The sequence below is a fragment of the Candida parapsilosis genome, contig 006139, assembly GCF_000182765.1.
Source record: "Candida parapsilosis strain CDC317 annotated contig 006139".
NCBI lineage: Eukaryota > Fungi > Ascomycota > Pichiomycetes > Serinales > Debaryomycetaceae > Lodderomyces > Lodderomyces parapsilosis.
In genome coordinates this window covers 400,514-412,380 of record NW_023503282.1, presented here as the reverse complement: position 1 = coordinate 412,380, position 11,867 = coordinate 400,514, and the positions used below count along the sequence as shown (strand labels likewise).

At 38.3% G+C, this 11,867-nt stretch overlaps 5 protein-coding genes across 5 annotated transcripts; 4 read left to right on the top strand and 1 right to left on the bottom strand. All coding sequences in view use genetic code 12, as the record gives it.

Annotated features, from left to right (window-relative positions):
* Positions 1 to 1,376: 1,376 nt before the first annotated feature.
* CEF3 (translation elongation factor EF-3) lies at positions 1,377 to 4,529 on the top strand (the record flags this gene model as incomplete). Its single annotated transcript, XM_036810588.1, has 1 exon — positions 1,377 to 4,529. The coding sequence occupies one exon, from the start codon at positions 1,377 to 1,379 to the stop codon at positions 4,527 to 4,529; it is 3,153 nt and encodes a 1,050-aa protein (XP_036667110.1).
* Positions 4,530 to 4,954: 425 nt separating this feature from the next.
* Positions 4,955 to 7,259, top strand: SPO1 (putative carboxylic ester hydrolase; the record flags this gene model as incomplete). Its single annotated transcript, XM_036810587.1, has 2 exons — positions 4,955 to 5,164; positions 5,229 to 7,259. The coding sequence occupies 2 exons, from the start codon at positions 4,955 to 4,957 to the stop codon at positions 7,257 to 7,259; spliced, it is 2,241 nt and encodes a 746-aa protein (XP_036667109.1).
* A 453-nt stretch (positions 7,260 to 7,712) lies between these two features.
* Positions 7,713 to 8,531, top strand: CPAR2_501690 (glutathione-disulfide reductase; the record flags this gene model as incomplete). The annotated part of the gene is made up of 1 exon (XM_036810586.1): positions 7,713 to 8,531. The coding sequence occupies one exon, from the start codon at positions 7,713 to 7,715 to the stop codon at positions 8,529 to 8,531; it is 819 nt and encodes a 272-aa protein (XP_036667108.1).
* A 227-nt stretch (positions 8,532 to 8,758) lies between these two features.
* Positions 8,759 to 9,552, bottom strand: CPAR2_501680 (40S ribosomal protein uS17; the record flags this gene model as incomplete). Its single annotated transcript, XM_036810585.1, has 2 exons — positions 8,759 to 9,181; positions 9,508 to 9,552. 2 exons carry the CDS (start codon positions 9,550 to 9,552, stop codon positions 8,759 to 8,761), a joined length of 468 nt encoding a protein of 155 aa, XP_036667107.1.
* Positions 9,553 to 10,371: 819 nt separating this feature from the next.
* Positions 10,372 to 11,763, top strand: CPAR2_501670 (uncharacterized protein; the record flags this gene model as incomplete). Its single annotated transcript, XM_036810584.1, has 1 exon — positions 10,372 to 11,763. One exon carries the CDS (start codon positions 10,372 to 10,374, stop codon positions 11,761 to 11,763), a length of 1,392 nt encoding a protein of 463 aa, XP_036667106.1.
* Between the last annotated feature and the right edge of the window lie 104 nt (positions 11,764 to 11,867).

Here is an 11,867-nt window from a genome sequence, read left to right as displayed (position 1 = left end):
ACACACACGCCAACACAACTGTAAGATTGTTTGAGATGAGAATTTTATGTATGATGGTTATACGATTGGCTATTTATTTCCTGTGCGTTGGCGTTTTAGATGGTGCTTAAAAGTGCCATAATCATTTTTTTTAAGCGCTCTTTATTTTATTTCTTCTTTATTTTTTTTTTTTTTTTTTTTTTTGGGTAGAAGTATAAAAACTGTAATTACTTTTAAGTTAAGTATTAGGATCTATGTAAGCTCATTTTCTCAGCTCATCCAGATATGTAGCATATTCCTATTTCGGGGAAAACATTTGGGCCATAAACTTTGACTGTGAAAATTTAAGTTAGAGTTGCTTCAAACTTTGAGTAGACATGCAATGGAAGCAGAAAATTTAGACCCAACATTTTACTACAAAGGGTTCTTCTTCTGTCGTTTTGCTTTTATACCCTTTCCTCCAAGAAATGTACTTCTTACAACTGGCATCACCTTTTCATTTCCGTGTAAGCTTTTGTCGAAATAATTTCGGATTCTTTGTATACACTCAGTTTCGAAATCGTATCATATTTTACCACGACTAAGTAGTACCAAAAGTGATAGCCACTTTAAAACTGTTTAAACCAACAATTGGTTCTAGATGAGCTACGCGTAATTTGCTCTCTTCCCCTATGTACAGCTGACTATACAGCAAACACTGTCTAAAAAATTGTACAACTATGGGGCGTTAATAAGGCATTCGCCTATTAGGTAACTAGTCAAACCGTCAGTCATGTGACCGATTCGAAAAAAAAAAGAGTCGTGCAATTTTCAACGTGCAGAAGCGAGGTACTGCATAAAAGCAACGTAGTAGCACGTGCACACGGTGTAATACAACCGAGACCAAACAGAATTTATATAATACACCCTCATGTGAAAGAAGCAAAGTGAAAAACGTGCTTCTTTAGTGGAAATACAAGGACCATTTAGGATCTCTTGTTTGTTCATCTTAACCTTCTGTGTTAAGCGACTCGTCACTGACAACTAGTAACTGGAGCTGTACAAGTTCATATCAACAGAGGTTGTATATCTTTCCCTATCATTCAGTTATGATAACTACTACTACTACTACTACTACTACTACTACAACTATTACTATCTCTCCAGCTATTGGCCTTGCTGTCTATTGTGTTACATAACTATAGGCGTTTAATAATAAAACAATGTAAAAGAAATTTAGTTGAGGAAAATTTTTTTTTTTTTTAGGTTGAGAACGATGAGATTGTAGTAGCAGCTGTTTTATATAAAAAAAAAAAAATTTTTTCACTTTTTCACATCCCTTCTTTCTTCCTCTTCTCTTTTTCCCCCTTTTCTTCTTCTTTCTTTCTCTTTTCAGTGTATAACCCACCAGAGGATCCATGTCTGCTTCTAGTGAATCAAAATACTCCACAGAAGTACTTTCTGAGTTATTGAGTAACTTGCAAGTTGCTGACGATAAGGAAGCAGCTGCCAACAATATTGCCACTTTTTTAAACTCATCCATTGTTGAACATGATGTCCCAGTTGAATTTTTCGCTGATTTGAAAAAGGAAATCAAGTCAAAGGATGCTAAAGTTGCAATTGCTGCTTTGGATGCTTACAAGCACATTGCATCTCCAAACAATTTGACTCCTTCAGTTGAACCATATGTTGTTGACTTGGTTGACGAAGTTGCCACTAGAGCTGGTGACAAGAACAAGGATGTTCAAACTACTGCCTCAGCTGCTTTGTTGGCTATTGCTGGTGCCATTACTCCAACTGCAGTCAAAGCCATTTTGCCAAAATTGGTCAACAACTTGCAATCAACAAACAAGTGGACTGAAAAAGTTGCCATCTTGGCTGCCATCTCTCAATTAGTTGACACTGCCAAGGGTCAAGTTGCTTTGAGAATGCCTGAATTGATTCCAGTCTTGTCTGAAACTATGTGGGATACCAAAAAGGAAGTCAAGGAAGCTGCTACTGCTACCATGACCAAGTGTACTGAAACCATTGACAACAAGGATATCGAAAAATTCATTCCTAAATTGATTGAATGTATTGCCAAGCCAACCGAAGTTCCAGAAACCGTTCACTTGTTGGGTGCTACTACTTTTGTTTCCGAAGTTACTACTGCCACTTTGTCCATCATGGCTCCATTGTTGTCCAGAGGTTTAGCTGAAAGAGACACTGCTATCAAACGTAAAGCAGCTGTTATTGTTGACAACATGTGTAAGTTGGTTGACGATCCACAAGTTGTTGCTCCATTCTTGGACAAATTGTTGCCAGCTTTGAAGTCCAACTTTGCCAACATGGCTGATCCAGAAGCTAGAGATGTTACCAACAGAGCTCTCAACACTTTGAGAAGAGTTGGTGCTGTTGGTGAAGGTGACAAATTGCCAGAAATTTCTACTGCTGGTGATATCGAAGTCACTTTGGGTGAATTTGACAAGTTGGTTGCTGACCAAAAAATTGCTGACAGATTTAATGTTGCCAAGAACTATATCGCTGCTATTGCCGGTGACTTGGTTGATGAAAGAGAAATTCAACCAGAAGCTTGGTTGCAAAACATTTTGCCATTTGCTACTATTTTCTTGCACGAAAAGGAATCCAAGGACATTATTGAAGAATACAGAAAGAGAGCCATTGACAATATCCCACAACCACCATCATTTGAAGATGAAGAAGATGAAGGTGAAGACTTGTGTAACTGTGAGTTCTCGTTGGCTTATGGTGCCAAGATCTTGTTGAACAAGACCCAATTTAGATTAAAGAGAAACAGAAGATATGGTTTGTGTGGTCCAAATGGTGCTGGTAAATCCACCTTGATGAGAGCCATTGCCAATGGTCAAGTTGAAGGTTTCCCATCTCAAGAAGAATGTAAGACTGTTTACGTTGAACACGATATTGATGGAACCCACGCTGAAACCACCGTTTCCCAATTTGTTATTGAGGATGGTGAAGTTGGTTTGACTGAACAAGTTGTTGAAGACAAGTTGAGAGAATTTGGTTTCTCCGATGAAATGATCAAGATGCCAATTCAATCTTTGTCTGGTGGTTGGAAGATGAAGTTGGCTTTGGCCAGAGCTGTCTTGAAGAATGCCGATATCTTGTTGTTGGATGAGCCAACTAACCATTTGGATACTGTTAACGTTGCTTGGTTGGTCAACTACTTGCAAACATGTGGTATTACTTCTATCATTGTTTCCCACGATTCTGGATTCTTGGATAAGATTTGTCAATATATTATCCACTACGAAGGTTTCAAATTGAGAAAATACAAGGGTAACTTGTCAGAATTTGTCAAGAAATGTCCATCAGCTCAATCATACTATGAATTGGGAGCTTCTGATTTGGAATTCAAATTCCCAGAACCAGGTTTCTTGGAAGGTGTTAAGACCAAGCAAAAGGCTATTGTTAAAGTTTCCAACATGACTTTCCAATACCCAGGTACTTCTAAACCACAAATTAGAGATATCAACTTCCAATGTTCGTTGTCATCAAGAATTGCCGTCATTGGTCCAAATGGTGCTGGTAAATCAACTTTGATCAATGTCTTGACTGGTGAATTGTTACCAACTGAAGGTGAAGTTTACGTACACGAAAACTGTCGTATTGCATACATTAAGCAACATGCTTTTGCCCATATTGATAACCATTTGGACAAGACCCCATCTGAATATATTCAATGGAGATTCCAAACTGGTGAAGATAGAGAAACCATGGACAGAGCTTCTAGACAAATTAACGAAGAAGATGAACAAAATATGAACAAGATTTTCAAGATTGAAGGTACCCCAAGAAGAGTTGTTGGTATCCATTCTAGAAGAAAGTTTAAGAACTCTTATGAGTATGAAGTTTCATGGTCTTTGGGTGAAAACGTTGGTATGAAGAATGAAAGATGGGTCCCAATGATGTCTGTTGATAACACCTGGTTGCCAAGAGGTGAATTGATGGAAACTCATGCTAAATTGGTTGCTGAAGTTGATATGAAAGAAGCTTTGGCTTCAGGTCAATTCAGACCATTGACTAGAAAGGAAATCGAAGAGCACTGTGCTATGTTGGGATTGGATGCCGAATTGGTTACCCACTCTAGAATCAGAGGTTTGTCTGGTGGTCAAAAAGTTAAATTGGTTTTGGCTGCTTGTACTTGGCAAAGACCCCACTTGATTGTTTTGGATGAACCAACCAACTATTTGGACAGAGACTCTTTGGGAGCCTTGTCCAAGGCTTTGAAAGCTTTCGAAGGTGGTATCGTTATCATTACCCACTCTGCCGAATTCACCAAGGATTTGACTGAAGAAGTTTGGGCTGTTTTGGATGGTAAGATGACTCCATCCGGTCACAATTGGGTCCAAGGTCAAGGTTCTGGTCCAAGATTGGAAAAGAAGGAGGATGAAGAAGATAAATTCGATGCTATGGGTAACAAGATTGCTGCTACTAAAAAGAAGACCAAGTTGAGTTCTGCTGAATTGCGTAAGAAGAAGAAGGAAAGAATGAAGAAGAAGAAGGAATTGGGTGACGCTTATGTTTCTGAAGATGAAGAAGATTTTTAAGCAAAGTGAACTGAGCTTGAGCGGGGATAGTAGTATATAGTTGCTAGATATTTAATTTTGTTTCTGGAACATTTAGTAAAAGAAAGAATTTGATAGATTTGATTGAGAGAAAGAAGTAGAGAAAGAAATACGCTGTAGATAGAAGAGTAGAATGGAAGATTGTTGGACTTCAGGGCAGAGAAGCGCGTTGGCCAGAATTAGATCAACAAATTTTGAGAAAGCTTTGGTTGCAAGACAAGAAGTATACTCACTTTGAAGCAAATGCCAATGAAGAGTTCCACTCACGAACAACCAATTCCCTTAATAGACAGATGATGGGGATGGGTACGGACCCGGCTCTGTGTCGCAATTTATGAGTGTTCAAATTTGCACAAAGAATATTTACAGAATTCAAAAGTTACTGTATCGCAAGCTCACCAGTTCGAATGAGGGCGAGTTGCATCATCAAGCTTCACATGCTCATAGTATATGCTTCTGGTTTTTTGTCCTTTTCAAGCCGATATTATTTTAACTTCACCATTAATTCAGCAGTCGTTAACAACCACATCACCACTTCAGAGTCACTTTGGAATTTTTCGTATGCTCCTTATGATGTTATTTGTCCTGATTATGAGCTAGTTCGAGAAGCCAATGATGTAAGTCGGAAAGACATATGCACCGAAGATGATTAGTATATTAACTTTAGACGCTAATTGATAGACTATATGTGATCGAGAAGAGAAATATATACAATATCGAAATATCGAGACCGAAGCAAGATTGAAATCGTTACTTTACAAGAATGAGATACCCAGTTTTGATATTGAATCATTTTGGCAGAGTAAAACTACTCCAACGATAGTTGCCATTGCTATATCTGGCGGTGGATACCGATCAATGCTATGCGGTGCAGGAATATTATCTGCATTGGATGATCGAGAAGTAAACAATTTGACTCATGTCAGTGGCATACTACAAGCGTCTTCTTATATCGCTGGGATAAGTGGTGGTGCATGGTTAGTGATGTCCCAATTCGTTAATGAATGGCCTCGAATTAGTGACGTGACTCGTGGTGGACCAAATGGATGGAATTTGAAACTGAGTTTACTTGAAGGTATACCCGAAGTCAATGATAACGTACGAAGAAGGAGCAAAGAAAAGGAAATTGAAAGCAAACCGAGGTCTGGGTTCCTGTTGATAAAGTATTTTAGCAAATCAAAAGAGAAGCAATCGTTTTGGAAAACTGCATTGTTTGATCGATATAAAAACTCAACTACGTCTGCATCTACATCTACACCATTGAATGAGAAAAGTGTATTGGAGTATCTCAAATTTTATAAAGAGTTGCTAGTTGAAGTCAGGGACAAGAAGAAGGTTGGGTTCCCCGTGGGATTAACCGATTACTGGGGTAGAGCATTGGCTCACAAGTTATTCACCACAACGGCAAGAACACCGGGAGTAACAATGACCGCGGTGGTGAAAAACTCAGCGCTGTTTAAAAGCTACGATCAACCATTTCCCATCATTGGTGCTATTGCTAAAGACCCCATGGATAATGATACATCAAGCAATGACCCATTGCAAAAAATGTCCAGTTTGAGTAGTTCAATTTTTGAAATCACCCCATTTGAGTTTGGATCTTGGGATAATTTAGTTGATGCATTTGTCAATATTGAATATTTGGGACTGCATTTGAAGAATGGTAAACCTTTGGAGCTAAGTGCGAGGAATGAAACACGATTATGTAAATCAGGGTTTGATAATGTTGGGTTCTTAACTGGTACTTCATCTTCATTGTTTAATCACATATTCAAGTTTTTGTTCAATTATCTTGCTGAAAATCAACTGGAGGTTACATTATCAATTGAAAATATATTGAAATTTTTTGGATTCAGTAAAGAGTATAGTACCAATAACATTTTGCAACCACCACAAGCTTCTCATCATTATCATCATCACCATCACCCTGATCATGCAGTATATTCACCCAATCCATTTTGGAAATTTGGTCAACTGAATCGTCGTTTCTCGGAATGCAAAGAATTGTATCTTGTTGATGGAGGTGATGATGGACAAAACTTACCGTTCCAACCATTGATTAGAATAGGTCGTAAAGTCGATTTGATCATGGCTTACGATATGAGTGGAGAAGATATGAATTATCCTAATGGGTCGGTATTGCAAGAGACTAGTAAACGTTTTTCACAAACTGGTGGAGATTCAACGCTGGGTTCTCAATTGGCGCCCTTTTTCAAATTGCCTAGTGTTGTGGCGTCTGAACTGAGAGAGGGATCAGTTTTCAAATCAATATTCCCCAAAGTTCCCACAACTGAGCAGTTGATTGGGGATGGATTAAACCTACGACCTATATTTCTCGGATGTGACATAATTGAAGATTTTGAGACAATGGATGTGAATGCAACTGACGATAGAGCACTATACAATTTTGATGATGATGGTTACCTACCGCCCATAATAATGTACCAAGCAAACTCAAACTATACCCATCAACTGAACTTTTCCACATTCAAGTTGAGCTATAATGAAACGGAAGTTGATGCAATTGTTGATAATGGATTTCAAATGGCTTCATTTTATAATTCATCATTGTATGCAGTGTGCTTGAATTGTATAATTTTGAAACGAGAGTTTGATAGGACACGATTTGGGATGCTGGCACGTACAAGTGGTTCAGTGAAAGTGCCTAAATTTTGTCAAACTTGTTACAAGATATACTGCTGGAGAGGGTGATACTTCTGTGACATACAAAAGCTTCAATTCTTTGTGTGTAGCAGGACACAAGCAATCAATTGGTGGTTGTTTGTAGAAAAAGTAGAGTAGCGTTTTTATATTATAGTTCGTCTCTCCCGTCCGCAGCCACTAGCATGAAATGACACAAAGGTGAGATTTTTTTTGTTTTTGGTGTCAAATGTACGCGAAGGGGAGAGAAGAAAAATCTCTCAATTTTGTTGAAATTGGTCTCTTTAGTAAAGCATCACCCGTCATAGCATATCAAAAAAGATAAGAAGGACGTGCAAGAGTATTACTACAAAGTGCAAAGTCATCCCTCGGAACTATACTTGGAAAAGATTTTACTGAGAACAAACTTGGAGAGCATTGAACTTTATTCCAGATTTTTAAACGCCTCTTATTTCCCCCCCACACACACACAACAAGACATTCTAGATTTACATCATTAACACAATGGCTGGTGTTAGACACTTACGAATCATTGGATTGACGGCATTCGTCTTGATTTTAATTGTGGTACTACACCAAACTGGTCGTCATGCGGCATCGTTAGTATTTGCTCAAGCATCAGATCAAATTGCTAATAAACATCGGGCAAAGTCCAACAATGGGGCACAAGCAGTTTCAGGAGGTGCTCGTGTTGGTACTCATGGCAATGGTGATAATCCAGTTGTGGTTTCTAATAATTTAGTTGATCTGAACAATGATGAAAAGACTGATGACGCCATCAATCAAGAAATATCCAAGGATCAAAGTGAAGAAGGAATCAAGAAGAAGCCCAATGAGGATGTGCAAGGGAAAGAAAATGGAGCTGGTGTAGGTGCAGGAGCAGGAGCAGTAGGTGGAGTGAATGGTGACAGTTCTGGTTCTGGTTCTTCTGATGTGACAACTAATGAAAAAGGTGAATATGACCCACAAGCTGATTTAATCAAAATCAGATCGCTTTCACCTATGACGATATTTTCCAAAAGTTATTGTCCATATTCAAAACAATTGAAGAAGCTTTTGTTGGACAAGTATGAAATCATCCCCACGCCAAACATTGTTGAGTTGGATCTACATGAAAATGGTGATGACTTGCAACAGTTTCTTTATGAAAAAAGTGGTAGAAGAACCGTGCCCAATGTATTGGTTGGTTCGTCTTTTGAAAGTAGAGGTGGATCTGATGATTTTGGTGAGTATCATAAAAAGAATCAAGTTATTAAGTTATTAACTGATTGGGGTAATGGTAGATTACAAGTGAGTAAAAAAGATACTCCATCAAATGCATAAGAAGTTGGACAAAGCAATATGTTTTATATACCACATATAAATTGGAGATAGTATTTATGAGATTTTTGGGATGAGAATAGACGAGATGTATACATGTAGATGCTGTAAAACCTTCAATCGGATTCACCAGTTTATCAAAACTAATGTAACATTAAAAAGATAATATAAACACGTTATATCCCACCTAATTACTTCATCTTCTCTATTGCTCCCTATTCGCAATAACTTTAAAACTTGGAGAAAGATTTTGTTTTTGAAGATGAAGCAGTAACCTTCAAAACATTAAATCTAACAGTTTTGGAGATTGGTCTACATTGACCAACGGTGACAACGTCACCTTCAGCAACTCTGAAAGCTGGTGAGACATGAGCAGCAACATTCTTGTGTCTCTTTTCATATCTGTTATATTTTGGAACATAATGCAAGTAATCTCTTCTGATAATGATGGTTCTGTGCATCTTGGTTGAAACAACGGTTCCTGACAAAATCTTACCTCTAATGGAAACAGTTCCAACAAAAGGACATTTCTTGTCAATGTATGAACCTTTAATGGCAGCGGATGGGGTCTTGAAACCTAATCCGACATCTTTATACCATCTCTTGGCTTTTCTGTTAGCCTTAGCCTTTGGGTTGGTGAAAATATGTTGTTGCTAAAACAAAAATGAGGAGTTAGTATAAACTTGTCTTGGTTAAGTCGGCCAGGAGGTAAAGATGGGGTGGTTCGAAAGTTTTGGGGACTTGATCATGTAATAGAATCTGGTTTTACAATGGCTGCTTCCGAGTCGGAGCTGGTTCACACTCAAATGTGCGGTCTCTCATTATCCCTCTCGAGTACTGAGATTTGTGGTGGTTTGTTCTGATGGCCCAAAGCTGCCTCTTCAAATGATCCCATTTCGATGAAGTCCCTACTTTCACAAACAGTTTCTCAACGGTCTCCCTCTCTTGTTTCCACCTGGTGTGCGTGTTATGTACAAACCTTTTGGAAAGCTCTTTCAGATTGAACAGTCAATTCAGTTGCCATGGTGTGTGTGCTTGCTGATGATAGTGGTCCTCTTTACAATATGAAAAATTTCAGTTTGTTTGAAGAAAATTTTACGTTGCACACACACACTGGCACGCATAGTATGAGAAAGTGCGTGTACTAGTGATTAGAAATTCGGTAGCATCTTTTCTCAATTGGTAGCGAAAGAAATACAAAAAACCAAAAAGTCAATGTTTTAAATCAGGGCTAATGCCCTAAACTATCGATACTGCATATAGATGGGCTTACCGTTTTGGTCAAATTACATTTCCCAATTGGGAAGAGAAGAAAAGCACGAAGAGATATTATATACAGCCAGCCTCTTCTCATAGATAAGTAAAGATTGCTATCTTCTCATGCCTTGAAAACTCTTATGATTGAGTAGAGATATGCTATTGGCAATAAGAAGAATGAAAATGGTGACAAATGGATAGCAATGAGTCTATTGCCTCTGCTCTTTACGTGTGCAGTCCAATGTGCCTTATGAATTTTACCGCATTAGGAAGGCATAGGCTAAAAGACTTTTGGACGTGAATACTGGCATCAAAAAGAGTGTACCCAACTTTGGAAACTGAACTCTCAGTATATGAGTAGTGGGCAAAACCCATCCTCTACATCAGTGTAATACACCCTCTTTTATCTAACCCAATTTGGTGTGGGGTGGTGGTGAGGTGGTATCTTAGTAGCAGTCAAGGTAACATAGTTCACCTGTATGTGCGGCGTTTGATTTTTTAAATGTAACAAAAAATCAATAACACTTCGTTAATATCACCAATCGAGCAATAACCAAACCATTATCAACTCGTATCACTCTACAATATGAATACATCAACTAAAAACATTGCACCTGCCAGTATCACAGCCACGTCTACCACCACTTCATCAAAGTACAATTTCCTACCGAAGTTCAACCAACAACAAGAACAGCAACAACAGGCTAGTGGAAACAACAACCAGCACTATAACAATGTAAACACCACTCAGCAGAATCAACAGCAACAGGCACATCATCATCAAAGTAGGGTATTTTCAAACGATGTAATTGATTCATTAGCCAACAGTTTGTCATTCAATCGAACAGTGAGTTCATCATCATCCATCTTGAGTACACCTAGCAACAACATAAGAAAGTATCAGCGGCAGCAACAACAACAGCAGCAACACCAACAGCAGCAACACCAGAACAATCGTCACAACCATCATCATCATCATCATCAGCATCATCATCACTATGACAACACTCATAACCATTCTCAGCCGCATCTGAAGCCAGATACTCACCCCCAAGATGACAATAAACAAATTGGTGTAGAAAAAAGTGTTGGCCGTATATCAAGAAATGGACAATTGATCAAGAACAAGCTATTGAATCTTCATCAATCACATAAACTGCTACAACCAAGTACTGGTAACAATGTGCAACAACAAAAAACCCACCAAGCAACCACACAACTGGAATTACAACACTCTCCTCGCAAAATTACTCATGATGCGGAGTATTACACTCGGAAAGTTATATTTGGCAATGATACATCAGATAGCGAAATCGACGATGAGGAGAACGAACAAGTAGAAGAAGACGCATCGCCAATACGATCGATTCCTGGGTATACAAAAGGAGAATTGCAATTGTTGCTAAAACAACCAACCCAATTGAATGAAGAAGATGAAAGAAAGTTGTTGCTAGAATATAAGAGAAATCTTATGTCCAAGCAAGAAAGATACTTTATGAAATCACACTCATTAGCTATACGTCGACAGGTTCAAGTGTCACAAAAGAAAGATGTATTGGCAAAAATGTTTGGTGATAACAGCATGCTAATCAGTGAACACATGACAAACAATACAGACTACTCCTCTCTGGACCATTCTTTCAATATTCATAAAGTATTGAATGAAGATAATGAGGAAATTACCAACTTATTGGAAGAAGATACTTGGTTTCAAGCATCAATGGAGGAATTTAGAACCATGATGGATAAAAAGAAGCAACTGTATGTACTAACTGATGGTAGTGGTGGAGAGCACGAGTTTAAAATTGCAGTATCAGATCTAATTAACAAGTTTGATTCTGGCATGGAGGGTGATGATGATGATGCTGCTGATTACGAAATGATGATCGATCGAAATCAGGAGCTATATCAGTTAGGATTGTCTCATTTGAAAGCGATATGCAAACAAGAAAGAGAAGAAAGTGAGATACAGTTTTAGAATGAGCATTAACTATATACATACTTATGTAGAGCAACGTATATATTTTATTTCGAATCCAATTTCGTGTAATTCTTCCCGATTGGTCTAGATCGTTTGGGAGC